The 23,702-nt window shown below is 35.2% G+C and overlaps 1 protein-coding gene across 40 annotated transcripts in view; it reads left to right on the forward strand.

Moving 5' to 3' along the window:
• Nucleotides 1-23,702, forward strand: part of ppfia4 (PTPRF interacting protein alpha 4) — a 205,733-nt gene that overhangs the window by 138,643 nt on the left and 43,388 nt on the right. For 18 of the 40 annotated variants that reach the window (XR_012386629.1, XM_009305991.5, XM_021479530.3 and 15 more), the window contains 8 exon segments: nt 1,130-1,276; nt 4,877-5,011; nt 11,606-11,689; nt 15,572-15,703; nt 16,326-16,388; nt 16,987-17,078; nt 17,526-17,658; nt 21,740-21,966. Coding sequence is in view for 39 of the 40 variants with exons in the window: in XM_009305991.5 (XP_009304266.1) it covers nt 1,130-1,276; nt 4,877-5,011; nt 11,606-11,689; nt 15,572-15,703; nt 16,326-16,388; nt 16,987-17,078; nt 17,526-17,658; nt 21,740-21,966 (1,013 nt within the window). In the remaining variant the exon portion in view is untranslated. 40 annotated transcript variants of the gene reach the window in all.

A 23,702-nucleotide genomic window follows, 5' to 3' on the forward strand; every position in this document is an offset into this window, starting at 1 on the left:
AAAAAATGTCAGGTAGAACCTTATAATTATAAGATTACGATTTTTGTGTGAACTTATCTTGTTTAAAAACTAAAACACTAGTTAAATCACAATGTAACATAAGTTGTGATATTGTAACCCTTAGTGGATATAACAAATTATCCCACCAACATAATTTATTTAAATAAAAATAAAGAAAAACAAAATAATTTGCACACATTCATGCAGGGTACAAAGCAGCAAAAAAAAAAAAAAAAAAAACTCTTTATTGATGTGTCGTCATTAGGGCCAGACATTTTTTTTTCAAATAGTAAAAAAAAATCTGTGGAGTGTGGATTTATTTTTGGGAGTATTGTAAACAAAAACTTAATATATGAAGTAAAAAATAATAGCTTTTTAACTTTTATTCAATATTTACAATGCAAATCCATCTAGATCATAGGTCTCAAACTCAATTCCTAGAGGGCCACAGCTCTGCACAGTTTTGCTCCAACCCTATTTAAAAACAGCTGATCAAACTAATTAAGGTGTTTAAGAGTACTCTAGAACACATTGATTAGTTTTATTCGCTTTGTTTAAATAGGGTTGAAGCAAAACTGTGCAGAGCTGTAGTCCTCTAGGAATTGAGTTTGAGACCCATGATCTAGATCCACTTATTTGGTAAACAAAGCAAGTCTCTCATATATAAATCTACTAAAAGACAGAAAATGTTGCTTTAAAAAAACTGTATTGTAAATAAATCAAATGAGCACTTAGTCAGTAATATCACTGAAATTAATTTAAAACTGAGTAAATATAAATTTACACACATTTACACAAGTAAATAAATAAACTCTATAATTGGCTTAAAATCTGTAGAAATCTTTGGATTTCTGCAAGCACAGATTATGTGTGGGCCTAGTCATCACACATCAATAAAGTTATATTTTGGATATCTGGCACAGTGCCTTTTTTACTTTAATAAAAATAAAGGAGAAATGAAACATGCATAGGGGAATTGTTTGCAGTTTGATCAATAAAGTGCGTTCAGAAAGTAGACAGACTCTGAGACAGAGAGAGAGAAAAAAGGGATTTTCCAAATATCACTCTAACAAATGTTTCCAAACTTCTCAGAATGTTAGTTTTCTCTTACTATGTGCCTGTTTGACAGGCGATGGCACAGAAGGAGGACATGGAGGAGCGAATCACAACGTTAGAAAAGCGCTACCTGGCCGCCCAAAGAGAAACCACTTCCATCCATGACCTGAACGACAAGCTGGAGAACGAGCTGGCCACCAAGGACTCTCTTCACCGACAGGTATGCCAACCCTAAATCAGGCCCGAGTGAGATGATCGGAAGTTTGATTCGGATAGGATTTCCATAGGTCATCGCTAGTTGATGTCCCATAATGCAGTTGTGATGTGATGATGTCAAACTCCATCTGTGCCTGTGCATGTGAAGGGTGTGTGTTAGTCAGAGGGGGTTTAATTAGCCCTAAAGCAGCAGACTCATGCTGGAATCCTTCAGCACGCTGAGAAGAGGCATGCTGGGAGGAAGCAGGCAATGCGCAGACTGTTTTAATGGGGACATATTATGAAAAATATGACTTTTTCCACGATTACGTTCTCTAATTGTAATGTGCATCTACCAACACTGAAAATAAAAACTTTTTTAGGTAAATTTTTTTTTTTTTGTAACTATGTGGTAAAAGTGCCATTCATATATTCCTCTTTTTGTTATGTAGGAAGGGAAGTTTATTAAACAGTATTGTGCCTTAATCTGCAGAAGTCGAATATTTCTGTTTACTTGCTATATACTGTACTAGCTTAATGATACACTTAAAAAAACCTGTTAATTTACAGTTTCCATGTTTTGTGATTGTGGCGAATGAGGCAGGGTCGAGAGCCGTGAGGGCGTATGAGGCAGGTGGCTTAGTGAGGTTATCAAAGACACCTGGATGCATCACCTGCCACTTGTCAAGGTTAAAATTTGTTTGAAGAAAGATCAAGATTCCATAATGCAATTCAAAAACATCAATAAATGGCAACAAATAATATTAAAAATAAACATAAATCAACAAAATATGGAAAACTGATAATTTACTGATATTTTTTACAGGTTGAGACCAGGACTTAATTCATACCTGATAACACACCTGTTTTCCTGGGTGTCTCCCGTATTTCAGACCCATCTCCCGCCACCCTCACATTTTGTTATTTCTCCCGGAAAACTCCCATAATTTCACCATCACCCCCTAACTCTCCCCAGTGCTCAGCTTTTTGATACAGTCTGTAAAACCCCCGGATCCCCAATTTTGGTATAGTATCCGATTGCAGTGCCTGCTTGAAACCCGCTCCGTACAGTTACTAATACCACAGTAAACAGTACCTGGTTCTCAAAAAAGTTGACCAAAATGGTCACTATGTATTTTGAGAATGTTTTCAGATTTCCTCTCTGAATGTACTTGTTAACACACTGCTTGGTTAACATGGCAAGAGTTATCATATTATATTGACTACATTCACAGAGACTAAAGTAATTAGATTTATACTGAAAACTAACACTATCAGCGTTATTCCTAAAAGCCCATTTATTATGCACTGTATATGCAGGTGTTGGACTTTTTAATGCGTTTTGTAGGGCTGTATTTCACTACTGGTATTTCTGACATTTTGGCTTGTTTTGTTGTTTCTGGAGTGTCAGAATGGAGTGTAAAGGCTCCACCCTCTTTTTGAAAACAGCAGCTCATTTGCATTTAAAGAGACACACACACAAATCTGTGTGTTTTTGATCACACCTAAATAAGGGGTAGATTTGACAAACAATTATAAATGATCTGTAAGGTATTTTTAAGCTGAAACATCGCAGACATATTCTAGAGACTCGTTATTTTATCATTTGAAAAGGGACATACTTTGTCCCCTATAATATGCAGACATGCAGAGGATTCCCAGCTGCATTGATGTTGGTGCCAGTTTGGACAGAGTGTTTGTTTGGAATCCAGTGGGGTATAAATATCTCAGAAGAGGAAGATAAATCAAGACATCTGCTCTTGTTTAGACAGCATGAGGTTTTTGTACTCCAGTCTGGACTGTTGTCAGTGGGGAAAACCAGGAACATTGCTCTGGGTCTTAGCCCATATTTTTGGGCTCAAGGGAAAGTATGCACAACCAATAAAATGTTGTTTTGGGCCATGGGGGTATTGGCGACAGCCCCGTTTAAGCAAATGGTTACGTAATGCCGCATTACATCATTCTGATTTTACAGTGATGCAAACCAATGTTTAAAAGTTAGTAAGTGAGTAAGATATCTAATTTCTTTTTGATTAAGAAATGATTTATTATATGCTGAATGTATGCAAGAAGTCAGTCAAAAGTGACAGTAAACACATTCAAAATATTATTTTAACGATATTTCAAGAATATCAACAAAAATACAGAAAATGTTGTCCAGTTATCCAACTTATACAGCATACACAGTTTTACACAGCGGATGTGTTTCCAGTGGCAACCCAACATTGGAAAACATCCATACACACTTATTCACACACATACTCTACGGACAATTTAGCTTACCTAATTCACCTGTAGCGCATGTTTTTGGTCTTGTGGGGGAAAACGGAGCACCCAGAGGAAACCCATGCCAACACAGTGACCCAGCCGGGGCTCGAACCAGCAACTTTCTTGCAGTGAGGCAATTGTGCTGCCCACTGCGCCACTGTGCTGCTTAGAATAGAATAGAATAGAATAGAATAGAATAGAATAGAATAGAATAGAATAGAATAGAATAGAATAAAAGAAACATTTTTAAATTGCCTTGTCTGTATTTACCACGTCTCCCTTTTTGTTCGGTTGAAGCCTGAAATACTGGCAAACTGCAGAGGTTGTGTTCTTTTTTGAGACTAGGCCACTTGGTTTCCAACTCGCCATTGTTCCTCACCTCTTTTCCACCTCTCTTCCACGTCTCGAGATAACAATCATGCATACACATTTTTATGCATTAAATAAATTTTATTTAATATTTAATCCTTTTCTGCAATGTACTGTTAGTGCATTGTTTTTTTTACAGTATAACGATATTGAATCAGATACTATTGCTAGATCCCACGGTATACCACATTACTGCATTACCGCTTAACCGTATTACACAGCTATCTGGAATACTTGATTCTGATTGCTCAATCGTGACATTAAAAGGTATGTTAATTACTGATAACAACTGATCAGGGTACTACGAAGCATCTTGACTGTTATTGAATGAAATCACGAGTCTGTGATTTGTTAATTATAATTATTATCAACTAATATTCATTCATAATAAGAAGAAATTATTTTAAAAATAGCAGTACTGCTTGTACAGTATTTTTCGACTTCTTATTGTAAATCTTACTAATTTCAAACTTTTGAACAATATAATCCAGATCATCACTTGGATACTGTATCACTTTCATGTATATTATGTGTGTGTTTATGTGTGTACCGGTGGTTTTCCATTGTATCTGTGCTTTCTTTCCATGTATATAGCATGCTTCGTTCCATATATTGTGAGTACTTTGTAATCTTATCCTAATATATTTTATATGTAGGATGTATACTCTACTTGTTATGTTTACGTCCATGCCTGTTCTTAAATGGCCAGACAGTCATTCCTCTTTTATAAATTGTTATAATATTGTGTCTGGTATGCATCAGAGACTTCAGTGAACACCGTGGCTTTGGAAAAAGTTTATTTTAATGTCTTATATGACAAAATGCCGGTCATACATGACTAATTAAGAGAGTTTTCTGAATTCAAAAGAGTAAATGATTGAACCTGGAAACAGTATCCCATGTCACAACTTGACATCTTCCTGAGTGTGTCTGTTTTTGGTGTGTATACACTCTTATTTTGTATTTTTGTGTTTGTGTGTTTAATCAGAGCGAGGAGAAGGTGCGACACCTGCAGGAGCTGTTGGAGCTGGCAGAGCAGCGGCTGCAACAGACCATGAGGAAAGCGGAGACTCTGCCTGAGGTGGAGGCTGAACTGGCACAGAGAGTGGCTGCCCTCACCAAGGCCAGTGTTTCATCACCACATCCAAACAACAGCAGCAGAGAGAGAGAGATTCACAGTTCATGAGATTAGTTTCTGTCAGGAAAACACCCTCGGAGATGTTGATGAAACTAAACGATAAGGTGAAGGAGGGCGGAAACTGACATGGAAAGATTACACAGAAGGATGAGATAAGAGATAAACAGGATATGATGTTCAAAAAGACGTTTTGATACATGATTTAGGACACTAAGAGATGATTTAGAGAAGCAAAAATTCCAACTAACACCATGTTAGGCAACTAAGGAAAACACATAATATAAACAGTTGTAGTCAGATTTATTGGCCCTCCTGTGAATTATTAATATTTTTTCATGTTTAAATATTTCTCAAATGTTCTTTAACAGAGCAAGGAATATTTCACAGTATTTTATATAATATTTTTTTCTTCTGGAAAAAACGTCTTATTTGTTTTATTTTTTGGCTGGAATAAAAGCAGTTTTAATTTTCTAAATTCAACAGTCAATATTATTAGCCTCGTCATTCATTCATCCTCACCATACTCAAGGTCTGGAACATCTCTTTTTCATCTCTTCTGTTTGTATCATGTCATAGCATCCATGTGATTAGAGTGGCATCGTTTAACTTCGCCTTTCATGAAATAAAGTTGCTGTATCGGACTCATTCAAAGTAGCATCACTGTGCAAAAAAAAACACAGAATGAATGCATGCTACACTTTCAACTGTACGATTTGATTTCTTTTTTATAACGCAGAGAGTTTTGAGGTAAGGGACGTTTTCATTTGCCATTCAGTGACAGTCGGACAGGCTCATGCAGTTCATAGAACTATATATTTTTAAATTTTAATCTGAATCTGAATAAAGCAGTCTCCTCAAAAAAGTTGGCTTAACAGTGCGCTGCTACATTGAAAACATATGATTTAGTTCTCACCTTCTGATTGGTTTTCAGGGCATATCGGCTTTTGCTGTCTAAGGCAAATGGCGTTTAGAGGCTTTTGCCAACAAACTGTTATTTCTCAATAAGCTGATGCTGTGATTTAGATGATCTGAAGCAAAAATATTTGTTGAATCTGTAATACGTGCCTAAAGCATTCGCTCAATGTCATTATCTCATTTTGGCGGAAGTGGCGTTTAGCAGCTTTGCATCTCAACTGTTCATCTAGAAAAATATTATGTACTGTCATCATGGCAAACATAAAATAAATCAGTTGAAAGAAATGTGTTGAAAAAAAATCTTCCTTCCGTTAAACAGAAATTAGATAATAATTCAGGGGGCTAATAATATATATATATATATATATATATTTATACAACAGTACTGTCTGGTTCTTGAACCTGATTGGCCGTGCGATATTCTGCCCGTAACAGCACTCAACCTGCCTCTTAACCCTTCACCCTTGCGTATTACTCCGCCCACATATAACAACAAGCAGAGGACACTCTACAGTTACACAATACTCAAATATTGCAGCTGTTGAACATCATAATATAATTTTGAGGCTTTTTTAGCTGTAATGGTAGTTGTTTAGATTGCAACTATGCAATTTATTTATAAGGATAGTGGCTGTTTTTAAATATTAATATTTTCGGAGAGGCAGCTAGTCGACGGCAGATCTTTAAGCAGACCAAAGACTGTTGACAATGTCCATCCACAAGATGGCGACAGAGACAGCCTAATGAGAAAATGGAAATATACAGTGCAATTTTAAACTACAGCTGATCAAATTATTATAAAACTCGTAAGAGACTTTTTAAGTTGATCTTTCTCTTTTGTATGTTGTAGTGCTTTATTTATACCATAATAATTGTAGAGCGTTGAGTGTGAGATGGGAATCATCTTAAAGTCTTAAAACCGGAGATGACCATCTGTTTCTATAAGTATCCTGTTTTCACTACTGCAGACGAGTTCAGTGAACAAAAGAAAAAAGAAATGCCGGCATGTGTTTAGTGTGTTTTCTTTATCGCAAACACAACAGTAATCAGGTAGTGATTGCATTGATTTGGCTTTTTCAGGGTTTATTATTGTGATCTCCCGATTACACCAGAGAAATACTGGGAAATCTCTGAAGACTGATGGCATTTCATGCCGTTCAGACTTATAATCTTAAAATGTGAACAAAATCATCTGTTTTGCCATCACTTTAGATATTCAGCTAGAGAATCGTTCAAATACTAGCTGTAAAATTACGTTAGTGAAGTAGGATCGGTTCCTGCTGTTCTGATGTCAGCTGCAGATGCACAGATACTATTACAGACAGTAACTTTCATCTTGAAATGTGAGCCAATGTGAACCCCATGAGTAGCGACTTGTGGAACACACCAAACAAACTAGCCCGACAGACACTCACAGATAGCCCGACTCTGCCTAATTAACCATATATTTTCTTAGTGTGTCCTGGCCTTACGATCATGTGTTCTGTTCAGACCTGTTGCCAGTTCATCTACCAATAAGATTTTCTGACACGTTGAACACATGGAATTTTATCCTTTCATTTTCTTCACCAAAAATACAGAAAATCAAATGTATCATTTGTGAAAATGCCCTTGACTATATCAGTCATCAAACATCAACAGGTAAAGCAGATATATCTCTTTTTACAGACCTCCATCTCCTTCTCCTGCCAGTTTAGATAATCCTCACTTGGACTGCCGTCACGTTTCATCTAAACATCAGCTGGAATCGTGGAAGACAGTGTTTTTCCAAGGCAGCCAAATGCCTTGTCAGTGTGGCAGAGAAGCAGTGCGGTTTGTTTATAGTCTCGCTAATGCAGCTAATCAAAAATGGCAACTTTTTATCATTCTCAGTCAGTGGTATACTGTCACGCACCTCATCCACCTAATGACACACATCCAGCCCCGGCCTTAACCCAGATGGAGACTCTCTTCTTCCTTCCTTAGACCCCATTAATTATATACAAAACATGCTATTATTGAGTAGGTTACAAAATAAAACAAAAAAAAATTACATATTATTCAAGCACATAACTATAAATTTAGCATATAATGAGAATTTTGAAATGGTGTCTTAATAAAGTACACTTGTAATAGGCATAAAGTACACTAAAAAACAATCCAGTGAAACTGATCCTCTGCAGATTGGCTGTTTTTTTTTAGGTCATGCTGGGGAATTGTATGGCAATAATAATCAATGTAATGTAATTTTTTTTTACTGTTATGTGAAAGACACCTACATCTGCCTGCCTTTAAAATCAAGTTTAAGTCTTTGAACTTTTTAGATTTTAATGAGAGTACGGCTGAAATAATTCTGTTCAGCCCGTCAAACTCTTCTAGAGCACTGATAGTGAATCTTGAAAAATCAAGTTTTTCTATGAAGCTCTGGGTAAAGAAATCTGGTTGTTATTCTGGATGATGGTTTGAGCTTTGACAAACAGATAATGCATTGCTTAAATCCTGTTTTTTTTATCTTCAACTCTTAAAAACAGTTAAATCTATTCTATCTAGAAATTAAAATCCATGCTTTTATTACCACTAGGTTGGACTATTGCAACTCACTATACTTTGGAATTAGTAAGACAACCTTATTCCGTTTACAATTACTTCAAAATGCTGCTGCAAGGCTTTTAACTGGTACCAAAAGCATGACCACATTACACCAGTCTTATGTTCTTTGCACTGGTTGCCTGTGCACTACTGAGTCACTTTTAAAATTCTTCTCTTGGTTTTTAAATCTCTAAATGACCTGGCACCTTCTTATCTGTCAGACATGTTGATTAAGCATCAGCCTGGTCGGTCCCTTCGGTCATCTTATGCATCAGTAAGTGGAGGCTGAAATGTTGAGGTGACTGTGCTTTTGCAGTAGCTGGTCCTAAGTTGTGGATGTTTTATTTCTGTTTTAGGTTAAAAACATACCTCTTTGATTTGGCAATTTATCAATGAAAATTGTCTGCTTTAGCTATAATTTTTTATTTTTCTTTGTTGTGATGTGTATTGTGCAGCATAGTTTTATAGTGCTATGTAAATAAAATTGACATTGACATTGACACTAAAGCGAGAAGGGTATAAAAGGAGGTTGGAGCCAGTGGTGGGACTTAGTGGCAACAAATGGGCTGTATAAACCTGGACTATTCATTTAATCTCTTGTACATGACAAGCCCAGCCTATTGCGTTTTATTAACATCTACACCTATCTTAACCCTAAACCCAACCTCCCAGTAACCTAATGTTTGATTAATGCCTACTACACCTACACCAACCCTAAAACCAGTCCAAATGTTGGTGTAAGTCCTTCCCACTTGGAGGTCACCAAGCCAGTTTGCAGTGTAATCCCTCCCACTCCAGGCTGTAGCGATAACTACTTGCCTCAAAAACCTCTTGATGCGTCACTGATTGATGGCAATTTTGAATGCAATAAGCAAACCGATCATTATAGTGTAACATGAAATTAGCTCATTTTATGAATATTAATAATCAACAATAACGGTTTATTCTTAATTATTAATATTCCGGCTTAAGCTTCAGTCAGTTTGGTCAAACAAACATATGATTGTAAACGATCATGCTCGCGCGACCGAGCGGATTCCCAGATTATGAATATTAATTATAAACAATAACGAATTATTATTAATCATTAATATTCCGGATCAATTTATTGTTAATTTGACCAAACAAACACAAGCAGAGCCGCCGCTCTTCCGAGCGGACAAATCTATTCATTTAGAACAAGGGAATTTAATTGCTACTTCTTGTGAAGTAGATTAATCATTCAAAAGTTTTAAACAACTTATAATAGCAAGGCAGGGGAATCTGTATTTCAGTGACATTTTCTCATGAGGCAAACAATACAATTCATTTGATTATAATTGAATTTATTGACTAGTCAGACGTAACGAACAAACAAACGCACAAACATACATTAAACACAGAACAAAGGTAAACCACGTGGAGATATCGGGTCTATAGAACGTGTAACAGCAAAGAGAAATAGTAAAGCTAGAGAATATAGATTTCAGATTAAAGAGTGACAAAATCTTTCAGTTCCACACGCACCATTACGGACCACCAAGGTTATAAAAAACACCTTTTTGAAAAAAGGGGCACAGCTTAATCGCATAACTAAAATCACCTGGTTTTTCATGTCTGGCGGTCTCTCTTATGCGTCTCTCTTCCGTCGTGATGAAACTACTCTTGATGTCCTTTGATGCGTGGAGTTTGTAATGCAGTTCGGACGAACACGATCGCAAACTTTAAACTGAATTTACTTTGCCGGAAAATAAAGAAAGCGTGGCGGGAAAAAGTCCATGCGGCTTAGAAAGCCACGTGTGGCCCGAGGGCCACCGTCAATGATGTTCCTTTTTGGGACGTTCTCTTTCTGCCCAGATGTTTGGGAGGGCAGAATGAGTTATACCTGCGGGTCACGTGACGACCCGTACAGCATTAAGACCAATGATTTCAGGGGAAAGTTTGCGCGCGAACCCTTTCTTTGTCTCAAGGTCCCTCGTATGCAAATTTGAGCGTCCGCCTAAAGCATGCGGACAGGCATTTAATACAGGGGATTAAAGAATAAGGCAATGCTATTTATGATTTTTCTCTATGCATCATGTGCTGCAAAATGTCAGCAGAAACCCATCGGTACCAAACATGGGGGTTTTAAAAGTACATCGACATAATTTTTCATATCCCTACAATATTTATGCTTTACAAAGGCCTAAATGGAACATGCATACAGGTTATAAGAGAGGTTACACAGGTAAGAAAAGTCAGAAATTAGATACAAAGTTTACAAAACATAACACATTGGTTTTGTGCTGGTTCTGGATTTGATGAGTTCATTTTCTTTCTGTCGGAACAGCCTCGTGGGTGTGTGTGTGCGTGTGTGAGCGTATTTGGGCAGGAATGTTATCTCTCCAGTTCCCCTGAACAACTTAAGCTGTCACGAAAATCCAGACTTCTTGGAGCCAGGAGTCGTAAAACCTTCTGACCAAAGCCAGACCGTGATAAAATCAATAAGAAATTTAATCTGTGGACTGTACGCTACAATAGGTTGCATTTACAATAGTGCATTTTAGAAAAACAATCTCCATCCACACTATACACACTAAAACGCATGGTATGTGATCATTGATGCTCACTGGGCATGCGTGTACCAGTAATAGTATAACTTGTAATTCCACCTTGCATGATAGGAATTTGAGAGGGGCTTGACAAATCAAGAAAAAATACAGAATAATATATAAGACCAGTCAGCGAGCGATTGTGGATATTTATGCATCTGTTTTCAAAAGTCACATACATACAGTACTAAAATGGAATGACTTCATGGTTTGAAGATACCGGAGTCATGTGGACAGGAATGTAAACGTATATGTTTTAAAGAGAAAACGCACTAACGTAAACTGCACAATAGACATTTTGGTGGCACAGATTCAGCAAGGTGCTGCTGAAACATATTTTCATGAAAGCCGATTAGTTGGCAGGACATATGTGTAGCAATTCACACGTTCCAGCACATCCCAATAGTGCTTTATTGCTGTATAAGCAATTTATAAACTGGTGAGGCGAACTGAAACGGTGAAGTGAATCTGTGAAGGTTTTAGCCTTATGTTGCTCTCTTTATACTAATCTCTGTGTTTCCTGCAGGCGGAGGAGAGACATGGCAACATTGAGGAGCGTTTGCGCCAACTGGAGGCCCAGCTGGAGGAGAAGAACCAAGAGCTGGGCAGGGTGAGGACTGCACTTGGGGCATCATGAGTGAATCAATGTTTTATATATATGATGGAAGGAGGAAAAGAGGAAGGATGTGTGGATTTAGTTTTCTGTGGTGTGTGTAGCCCAATGACTGTAAAAAATATGGATGACGCGACAGCCCTTTTTCCCATTGAACGCCTTGAGGGCAAAACGCCTGCTTGACGGGCACAAACTGTCGCAAAAGACTGCTGAAATTGGAGCCAGACATGCGCAGAAGGATTGTCTGATGGAGCCAGAGGAGGAGCCGCGAAAATGAGCAGAGTCGAGCTTCCAATCAAACGCTTTATGTAAAATCAACTACGCCCCCCGAACTTCTCAGCATGCGTTTGCTGTCATATCAACACAAATGGATGTAATAACGTTAACAAATATGAGGGTTTTATATATTCAATCGCGCCAGCTCCAGGCCGCAGCGCATAACTTACTCGCGGCGTCGCGGGCTGATTCCGGCTCGCATGCGGCAGCGCCTGCTCGCTCGGCCGCCGCATCTGGCTCGATTGACTCGGGCTGGAATTGGGTAGTGAGTCCAGGCATCCGGAGTAGGTCCAGCAGAGGTAACATTAGTCAGTCTGAGCTCTAAGAGATAAGTCTCCGGCAGGCGAGAATCTAGCCGGAACTGTGTTTTGCTATCTGGGTGGCTAGGCGTGTATCAGCAAACTAATAAAGCCCGAAAAAAGCCCTGAACTTAGCGAATAAACAGTGTTCCACCAGGATCATGTATGTCAGAAACTATAGTTTACTGCTGAACTCATTTTGTCATGGTAAAATAACACAGAAATCGAATAATAACATTTCAGTCTACTTCAGTCTCCTGCCGAAGCTCAGACGCCGCGCTTTGAGAAACTGTCAATCACAGCTGTCAATCACGATGACACGCCCAGCATTAAATTACTGCTAAAAACAAACTGTTTACAAAAATGAAGATCTGCACCTATTTCAGCACAATAACCAGTGCCTTAATCGACCAGAACTATCTTTCGGGACATTTTATTGCAAGTGTAATATTTTTTTTTTTTTTGGGCTCAAGTCTCCTTCATTAACACGGAGGAGGCGGGCTTTATGACTTGTACTGCAGCCAGCCCCCAGGGGGCGATCTAACGGCCGAAACCTTCACTCAAACGTGGGCTTGCGGCACACTTGGTGTAGCCGCTATGTCTCCACAAAGCTTAAAATATGTCTACTTTAAATGGTTCCTATCCCATTAATTAAAAAGCTTAAACTATTTAAGCCCACCAGCAACTATAGTTGCCAGAGTTCGAAGTTGCCATTTTTCTTTTATAAGTAATATTCTCAATGACATGCAAGCAAACAACCAAATAAAAAATGTCAAGAAAGAAAAAAATTACTGATTTACTTCCTTTCACATGAGGCCTACCCCTAATACTTCCTACCCCTAACTCCAGGATGCAAAATGGAGGAAAACCTTCCCAAATAAAGCCCATTTTCATATTACTAAAAATATTTTTTTGTTCACAAATATATTAACATAATCATGAAGGTCTCTAGATTCATCCAAACAAAACAAATCTTTCAATAAATCTATAGTTTTTTTTCTATACGTTGTCAAAAGTAAAAAATGCAGGGTTACACATAAATCATTCATGTTGTTCCAACACAAAATGATTTAGTTAATTTAACACTTTTAACAAATTTATGTGGATTGAAAATGAAAAAATAAATTGTCCCAATAAAATCTCAAGAATTGCGTTGTTTTAGCTCATTTTTAATAAGTAGTTTGAACGAGCAAAAAATTTATAAATTGAGTGTGGGCAAATATCTTGTAAGTGCATAAATCATGGGAAAATAGGGAATAATGTGTTAATTAATAAAAGTTATTGGTCTTGTTTGATGCTTTTTTGCTTGTATAATACCTCATCTAAAAATAACTTAACCTTTTAACTGATATCTTTACTACTAAAGTAGCCTTTTTTATACATAACTTGATACACAGCAAAATCCTCAAAGTAAAATTAACTTCTCCCACTGATCCCACTCCTACAAAGAGAGTTAAAGTAACACTGGAGCAGAGTTAAAATGCTGCAACAACTCCACAAACAGCATCAGCAGCTTCAGTTATTACTAACTTGTTTGACCATTCTGTCATAGAGAGATTTACAAAAAAACTTGGTTTATTAGACATCAGTTGTGGAGAGCAGTATTTACTTTACTTGGGCTCTTTGAATCATGGTTTATGTTATGTTTTTTCTTTGACTGCTGTAGTTGCGCAGTGGGGGATCATGTCAAATTGTTTTCTAGTTTTAAACATTATAAATGTGTTTTGGAATGTGAATTAATCCGTTGAAAGAAGTTGTTTTGAGTTAAAATGCCAAATGTTCTGCTCCTATGCAAATTTACATTGAAGGGTTCTTACAACATATTTGCCCACTGGCAACTGTAATTAATAATCAGAAACCCGGAGAAAATAAATGCAAAATATTTTTATATAGGACACTATTAACAAGGCTACATGCATGAAACCATTTAGAAAAAATTTGGCACAAATGGGTTAATAATTGTACCAAATACTATATATAGAGTTAGGATTGAGGGTTATATTTGCTCAGTATTTAAGCAAGAGTAGTTTCAATATGTATGTTTTTGCCATTTCACTTTATATATGATGTAGATAACAATTTACTATATTTACTATTGGGGCGTGTGTGTGCGTGTGTGTGCATGTGTGTGTGTGTTTGAGAAGATGTTACCTGTTGCACATTAGGTTTTGGCCAGGTCTGGAGATGCTACATTTGACCTCACAGTAGGGTCTCTAGAGTGTTCTTTGTGTTTTTTATTTTTATTTTGCATACAAACAAACACACAACAGAGACATGCAAAGATCATTAATATAGCACTCATGCACACACATGCTGCTGCACTGTGAATATGGGGCATTTTTTAGCTCATCTTGCAGATGAATTTCCCCACCCCCAGTGAGAACAGAGCTGTAATTGGCTGCTATATTTGGATTTTGAATAATTCATGCATGGTTAATTTCTTCCTGCGTGCGAGCTGATGGTTGTAATGACTTAAAGCAGTCATAGAGAGTCCTTATCCTCCTTCAGCTTAAATTAAACTCAGATACTTACACCTCAGACTGGGCATTAGCTTTGCTGACAGTCACGACTCTCTGTGTTGACTACATTTTAAAGGCAGTTTGCCACCAAAAGAAAATTAAGATTTTGTTGCCAGGCAACTGAGTGCCCATATCCCACCGCAACTGTGTTTAAAAGTCATCACCCCTGCGTTCAACTACAAGAACTGTCATTGTTCATTTTCCAGAGGGATTATCACTAAACCACATACCACACACATACTTAAAAATATGTGTGAATTTAGCAATTCCAAAAGCTAAATGTGAGCTGTCTGAAGCAGCTACTCTGTGTGTTACAGGGATAGTTCACCCGCAAGAAACAATTTAACCATACTAAAGGGTTTACAAACCTTTTAACCTTTTTCTTCTTGGTTGAACACAATAGATAAAATTTTAAAGTATGTTCAAAAAAATAATAAACAATGCTACAAACTTCAAAATAAATTCTTGTGTGTCTAAAAGAGGAAAGAAACTGAAATAGGTTTGGATCAAGTGAAGGAGTAAATTATAGAAGAATTAAAATGTTTGTGTGAACTATCCCTTTAAAATGAAAGAATATGATCACAATGCTTTAGTGTGTAATACTGCCCTCTATTGGTTCTACTGTGTCTATTGGTTCTAGTGGATGTTATCAGAAAATTCACCACAAAATGCTTCCTTTTAAACTGTTAATTAAAAGCATGTTTATTTATTTAATTTTTTATCATTTTTACATTTCTGTCTTTCTTCCATGTATCTTATGTCTATTCTCCCACTCTCTGTCGCAGGCTCGGCAGAGGGAGAAGATGAATGAAGAGCATAACAAACGTCTGTCTGACACTGTGGATCGTCTTCTGACCGAGTCCAATGAGCGGCTACAGCTGCACCTGAAGGAACGCATGGCCGCGCTCGAAGACAAGGTAAATATTTAACCAAACCACCTGCACATACAGTACGCCTACTGTATACACACTTATTGTCAAAGACGTCATTATCATGAGTTTATTAAAGCATTCAGGCGGCACTCAGCAATGAAGTGGACAATATTCAATTCCCTCCTACACAAACATCCCTTTACTGTTGAGTTCCATAGGCCAAAGAACAGCATTTATGAGGTTTAAATACATTGCAACAGAAAAAAAAGAATTTGTGAGTATTCTGTATTTCTTTATTTCAGTTAGTTGACAAGAACACATCTGTCATTTACTTTGTTACACTTAGTGAGATGTACTAACAATTACATTTAACATAAATATGAATGAAAACTATAATCTATTTAAATATATATTACTAAATAAGTAAATACATTGACAAATACATTTAAAAATGAAAAACATTTTAGATTTCTCCAACTTTAAAACGAAAATAAAAAAAACTGTGTATTTCAAACTACTATTAAAAACTGCAAGATTACTAAAACAACACTGGTTGTAAGCCTATATTGATTTAAAACAAGGAATAGCTTGTGAAAAAACTAAAATATGTATTTTACAGTTTTCCTAACTTTGTCCATTCCTTCTTTTTTCCTGTTCTTCCATTAAGAATGCACTCATCCATGATCTGGAGAATTCCCAAAAACAACTGGAGGAGTTCCATCACAACAAGGTATCTGTGCTCATTAACAAATACAAAGCGGGATATATATTTTTTACATATTATTATAAATTTGGAGGAAATGTACAGTAGTTTACAGAATTAAAAAAAAGAAAAATATATAATTTTACTCAAGCACAACTACAAATTGTAATTGCAGAGAATGTTCAAGTATTTTTGTATATAAATTTATAATTATATATAAATAATATTAATAATGAACAATATAGAATATTGGTATAAACTAAATATGAATTAATATTATAAATAATATTTATATGAAATTTTGCTATTAATAATTGTCTCATTTAAATATATGCATATTTCTTTCAGGACACTGATGAATAGAGCTTTTGAAAGATCTGTATCCAATTTAAATAACAATCTTATTTAACATTATTTATGTTTTGCTGATAATAAAAAAAAAATTGTATTAATAAAAATGGAGGGTAAACTTTGGTATTGTGTTTTTAAGAATGTGTACCTTAAAAATAGTAATCTTAGTTCATAGAAGTTCATAAAAGTGACATCCCTACTGTAACAATTCTAGTCATTAAAATGTTAATAATTTAGTATTGTTCAGCTAATTGAGTGATTTCTGTCAATGTAGGAGAGACTCATTGGGGAGATTGAGAAGTTAAGGGCTGAACTCGATCATCTGAAGCGCAGAAGTGGAGCATTTGGAGATGGGACACATCCTAGGTGACTAGATCCTGATTTAAAGCATGGCTTCAGTTTTATTACATAATGTAAATAATAGGGATGTACACCTTAAAAAATAAAAGCGATAATTGGACTTGACTAAATTTGTTGTTTTTAAATTGATTAGTTGACTTTAAAAAGTGAGTAAACCTGATCAATTAAAATTAAGTAAATAAACTATGTGCATAAATATAATTTTTATTACAAGTTACAACTGGTTCACTCATTTGCTGGTGAAATTATATATTGCAATTTAGATAAACTCTAACTGAGTATGTATTTATATTGAAAAATGAACAGAAAAAGAAAACATTGTAATGTCAGTTGCCATTTCCATTATCCTGAAGCCCTAGTAAATACGCTGAAATATGATTCCAGTTGAAAGTGAGACTGCTGTAGAAGTACTAAGTGAAGTGTGTGAGCCTCTGCCGCCTTGTATTGTGTCAGGTCTCATCTTGGCAGTGCCACAGACCTGCGGTTCTCCGTGGTGGAGGGTCAGGGCGATCACTACTCCTCCACAGGGGTCATACGACGTGCTCAGAAAGGTCGAATGGTGGCACTCAGGGATGAACCAACCAAGGTGAAAATGTCACACATACAGCACTTCTCCATCCATCACCGTCTTATGTCTAGTCTACACCTGCTATTAATCCGATTACAAGTGGATAACACTAAACACTAAATCTAAAACGTTTTAAGCTTGTCCACTACAAGGGACATGTGAAAATGCATTTCAGGGCTCTATAATAGGGCTATTTTAGTTCTTTTCTACTGGATTTCACCTAAACCTTTATTAATTTTTACATTTACTCATGAATTGGATAAAATTAAAATTTGCTGTAGTCTATGAGTGTGTGTGTGTGTGTGTGTGTGTGTGTGTGTGTGTGTGTGTGTGTGTATGTATGAGTGAGTGTATGGGTGTTTCCCAGTACTGGGTTGCAGCTGAAAAAGCATCTGCTGTGTAAAAACATATGGGAAAAGTTGGTGGTTCATTCCGCTGTGGTGACCCCTGATAAATAAGGGACTAAGCCGAAGCAAAATGAATGACTAAATTTGCTCATTTAGCAGTTGCTTTTATCTGAAGCAACTTACAAGTGAGGATACTAGAATCACTTCAAATGATCAGAGAGTAGCAGTATATAGATATTCACAGACAAGTCTTTGTTTTTTTTTCCTTCTCTGATCATACAAGTAGAGAGTGTGTCCTACAAGGGATTTCACTCAAGTCTGTGGGACACTCAGAATTGCACAATATTATCCAAAAAGTTTTACTTTTAAAGTGTCTGGTGCATGTGAAGAGGAAAAGAGTGCGTCACCTACGGGTGTTTTTTCAAGCCCACTCACTCCTAAGAATTACAAGATATTCTGGTAAAACTTTATAACTACACACTATAAATCATTTATGAAGCATTAGCAAATAGTGATTTCATTTTCTGTTAAGCAAAACCGCTACATTAATAAACGTTAGTAAGCATTTTATAAATGCAGCTACAAATTCCCTATTCTTGACTTATAAGCACCTATAAAATTTGGTTAATAATTGTACTTTCATACTTAGTTAATGATTTATATTTCATTACTAAATTAAGTATCATATTATTTACAAACCAGTTGTATTTAAGAGTAGTTGAGGGTTTTTAGGATCTAACAGAATGAGTTAGTAAATGATTAATAAACTATTGAAATCAACGTTTATATGTCTTATTATCCAGGCATAGATTAATGGTTACTATGTATATTAATAAATGCTTTATTAACTCAACTTCATCTAGTTTTGTGACCTAATCTAAAGTGAGCACTATTTATGCTTTATAAATTCCCTATAAATGACAAATAAAGGCTCAGTTAAATTCTAAACAGGAAAAATGACTTTATTCATTCCTATTTATTTACAGATACACAAATGAAACTGTACATCAAAAGAAAAATAAATCTTTGCAACCTTATCTAAAATAAAATCATTGTAGAGTTCAAACATTGCATCTTATTATATTGTTAAATTATTATATTGTTGTTGTTGTTTTATGTCGTATTTTGACACTCCTGTTATTCAGCATTGTTTAAATTTTACTTTTTAGAAAAGATTGCAAAGATTATTATTAATTTGATTTTGAGCCTTTATTTGTCATTTATAAGGGATTTATAAAGCATAAATAGTGCTCACTTTAGATTAGGTCACAAAACTGCATAAAGTTGAGTTAATAACGCATTTATTAACATACAAAGTAACTATTTGTATATGCCTGAATAATAAGATTTATAAATGTTGATTTCAATAGTTTATTAATCATTTACTAACTCATTCTGAAACATCCTAAAAACTCTTAACTACTCTTAAATACAACTGATTTGTAAATAATGCGATACTTCATTTAGTAATGAAAAATAAATCATTAACTAAGTATGAAAATACAATTATACAAATTATATAGGTGCTTATAAGTCAAGATTACAGCATTTGTAGCTGCAGTTATAAACTGCTTACTAACGTTTATTAATGTAGCGTTAATGCTTAACAAATAATGAATTTACTAGATGCTAATGCTTAGTAAATGATTCATATTGTGTAGTTATTATAAAGTGTTACCATATTTATCATCTGTTTATTGTCCTGTCTCTGTAATTCTGTTGCACTGTAGAAGCTCTGTCGCGAAAACAAATTCCTACACATGGTTTGTCAAGCCCACTCACCTGTGTGGAGCAGACAGTCAGAATTACAGAATTGTTGTTGGGCAATAAAGTGATTAAATATTGATTTGGATGTTTTTGAAAATGGAAAATCATGTGTATACAGTTCATAATTTCCCCTTAATATGTATGTTTATAACTATATTTCTTTTTCTATATGTATTCTTATTTCTGTAGTGCTTTTTACAGTGTACATTGTATCAAAGCAGCCTAACATGGATGAATAAAAAAAGAATAAAAAAACATAAAATAATTTTAAATTGTAGAACATTCCAGCCAATCAGCCCGGCAGGGGAGTAGTGGTAGAATGCTGATGTAGTTCTAGTAAATGGAAACTGATTAATTTCAGTTTACTTTAATTTCAATTTATATTTAAAAAATATATATATATATTTTTTTTTTTTTTCAGTTGCCAATGAGAAATAGCATATTGCGGTTATATAAATAAATAAAGAAATATATGGTCAAAAGTGAACAGCTGTTCTAATTGTGAATTGAAACACAAATATATTCCCTGTATTTTATTCAATTGCCAATGAGAAACATCATATTGCGGTTATATATATATATATATATGTATATATATATATATATATACATATACATATGTATAAAATATATGTATAAAATAAATATATATATATATATATATATATATATATATATATATATATATATATATAAATATATATATATATATATATGTATATATATATATATATATATATATATATATATATATATATATATATATATATATATATATATATATATATATATATACACACATTTATTTGTTTATTTATTTATATAACCGCAATATGATGTTTCGCATTGGCAATTCAATAAAATACAGGGAATATATTTGTGTTTCAATTCACAATTAGAACAGCTGTTCACTTTGACCTTATCCTGTATAATTTCTGTTTAGAACATGGTGTTATCTGTTCTGACATACTGTGTTAAAGCATTTGTAAATTTGACTGTAAAATTACATTGTTTTGTTCTTGGTTGTGCTTGTGTGTAAAAGAAGTTAAAGCATTTTAAATTTGTGTTAACTGGATGCATTTTGTGTCAAAACAACAAGAAATGTGTTAATTGTATAGCCCACGAAGACGGATGTTGTGCTAACTGTGTTAAGAGTTTAGGAAACGTGTTAAATGTATTGATAAAAGTGTCATAGCAATTGTAAAAAACTGTAATTTAAATTAATTTTAATATTACAATGGGATTAATCTAGATTTTAAAAATAATCTATGCCCACCTATAATTATTTCACAATATTGGATACAGCCATCAGAAAAAAAAAACATGCATACACCCACCAATAGACCCATTCCTTAAAGTAGTTCAAAGTGGACAAAAGAAAGATTAAACTATGTGTAAACAGCAACGTGTATCTCATGTCTACTTATGATTTGATCTACCAAATACAGCTTGTAAACCGAGCACAACTTCTCTGACAGTTCTCTTCTCTGCTCTAGCATGGGCATACAATATACAAACAAAGCAATTTCGTCTTAAATATACATTTAATAGACAGTTTAATAGACATTTAATTAGACTAGTGTATTTCTTGAACTATTGTTAGATATATATTGTAAACATTAGATTTTCACTGACAGTCTAAATTTAGCCTTGTTTTAGCCAAAATGTATACAGTTTGTTTGGCCATCTATTAGACATCTTTTAAACACAAAAATGCTTTCTAGGTATGAGCACTGGTATAACTGGTGCATTTCAGGATCAAGTAGCCTTTTTCTAAACTAATAATCAAATAATGATTTTTTTCTCTCTTTTCTTGATTTCTGCCCCATTGGATGTGTTCACTGTAAGTTAAGTTCCAGGTTTTCTCATTTTCAACAAAACATGTTCATAGCATAATCATGTGTTACTGAAACACTCAAATCTGGAAGTCTGATTAAAAACCCTTTAAATGTTGATTTGTGCTTTAATTCATCTCTTCGTCCCAGATCCTTCCAATGGTGGAGCAGGACTGGGATCGCTCTCAACCATCCAGCTTGCGGGCCAGCCGTACTCACCTGATGGGAAGCGACACTGAGCTCTCTGACTTGGACGATGAAGACCGGGAGACCATATTCAGCTCAGCCGATATACTGTCCCCCAGCGGGCACTCAGACGCCCAGACGCTTGCCCTCATGCTCCAAGAACAGCTGGATGCCATCAATGAGGAGATCAGGTTGGGAATAATAATATGGAAAAATATTTGCCACTTTTTTATTTTGAAGTTTTGTTCAACTTTTTTTACCTACTATGTTTGTAAAAGAGTATGAGATTTTGGATGCACTTGTTTTTGCCAAATAATTTTCATGTTAATTTGTTTTGTTTAACTTGTTTTTATCATTATAAGCACAAGCCTCATCTTAAAGGGAAAGGTGGAGGCTTTGGCATAATAATTAGTAATATTTTAGTGTCACTCACTCACTAGTGTAATTCATTTGAAGTAATAGTGTTGTATATTTCAGTAACCGATCTAAAGCTAGACATACTCTGTCTAACAGTAACCAGACAATTACATGACCCTAAACGAGTCTTCATCTAAAATATGTCATTTTGTCTTTGGAAAGTACAGACATATACAGAAAGAGTACAAACATGATGTACTCTAATTCTTTTTTCTTATAGTTTAACAACCCAGAGTCATTTATACTTTTTATTATTGTTTCATATTATGCTCTGAAAGTACTGAATCTAGGTCATTTTCATTTTATCATCTTAAAGAGCACTTATTTCACTAATTTGTATTACCCCTCAATGTGAAAAGATTTTTAGAAAAGCTCTTTATCTGCTTTAATTTTGGGAATACTTCCAGTTTTACTGATATTATGATTAGCATGAGACCAAATCTGAGCTGATGTGGCTAAAGAATTTCAGCTCAGATCCACACTATCAGGAGATGATCAGCAGAAGAGAAGCTCTTTTCTTTCACAAAGTTTTAATACATCAGTTTAGTCACCACACTTTTAATTTCACTACATTTGTCTCCTAATTATAGCCCTACCAACACTTTAAATTTAATAAATTTGTTAAAAGTAAAACGGATATAACTATAGAACCCTGACTTTTCCTAAATGTCTGTATGTTTCAGTCTAACACTGTTGATTCATTAAAAAACACAAATGAGTTCTAAGTATTTTTATTTTTTGAGCAACTATAATAGTCTATAATAGCTACAATATATATGAAATGTTAATAAAATGTTTGCTACTTTTTCTCATGACTTTCTTTAAACAAAAACATTTGATTTGTTGAAAAATTAAAAACTATCCTTTTAATGATGCTTCATTATGTTCATTCTGTCACTATCCTAATGACCCCATCAGACTTGTCACAGATAACATGCTTTACTTTTCTAGTATGATTAATGTCCAACCTAATTGTATAAAGCCCTTTACCTAAACATCTTCACTCAACCATTTGTTGTTGTTTTTTTTTTAACACTTTATCTGTGTTTGTACTTTTTATTAAAATTATGGCAAAGATTATTGGCATTGATAGATGTCACTAAATTGCAGAGGAACTAAGTATTGGAACATGTCTAACATTCAGTTCCCCTTCGGTTGGGGAACTTCAGTGCTATGAAGTGGATTTGATTTGAAAATCCACAAATAGGAGGTTTCGGTTCAGAAGCCGCTTTTCTGAAAGAGTATTGAACGGGCCAATGAATGCAATGAATTGGCAGCGTAAGCTTGCACAGGTGTGCTTCATTGCCACATACCCCCAGGAACGGCCAGGGGGTATGTGGCGATTCCTCAGGTTGAGTGCGCGATGGCGGTTAATCCTCGCGGCGCCTCTTCTTGGCGGGGTCCGCCTCGTCTTCCATCCAAAGCCTGTAAGTTATCTGCCTCCCTCGGAGCTAGAGCTTACAAGGCTGCGGGCCAGGCTGTTTCCGCCTTGCATGTGATAGCCACCTAC

This window comes from Danio rerio, chromosome 11 (assembly GCF_049306965.1).
Source record: "Danio rerio strain Tuebingen ecotype United States chromosome 11, GRCz12tu, whole genome shotgun sequence".
NCBI classification, from domain to species: Eukaryota; Metazoa; Chordata; class Actinopteri; order Cypriniformes; family Danionidae; genus Danio; species Danio rerio.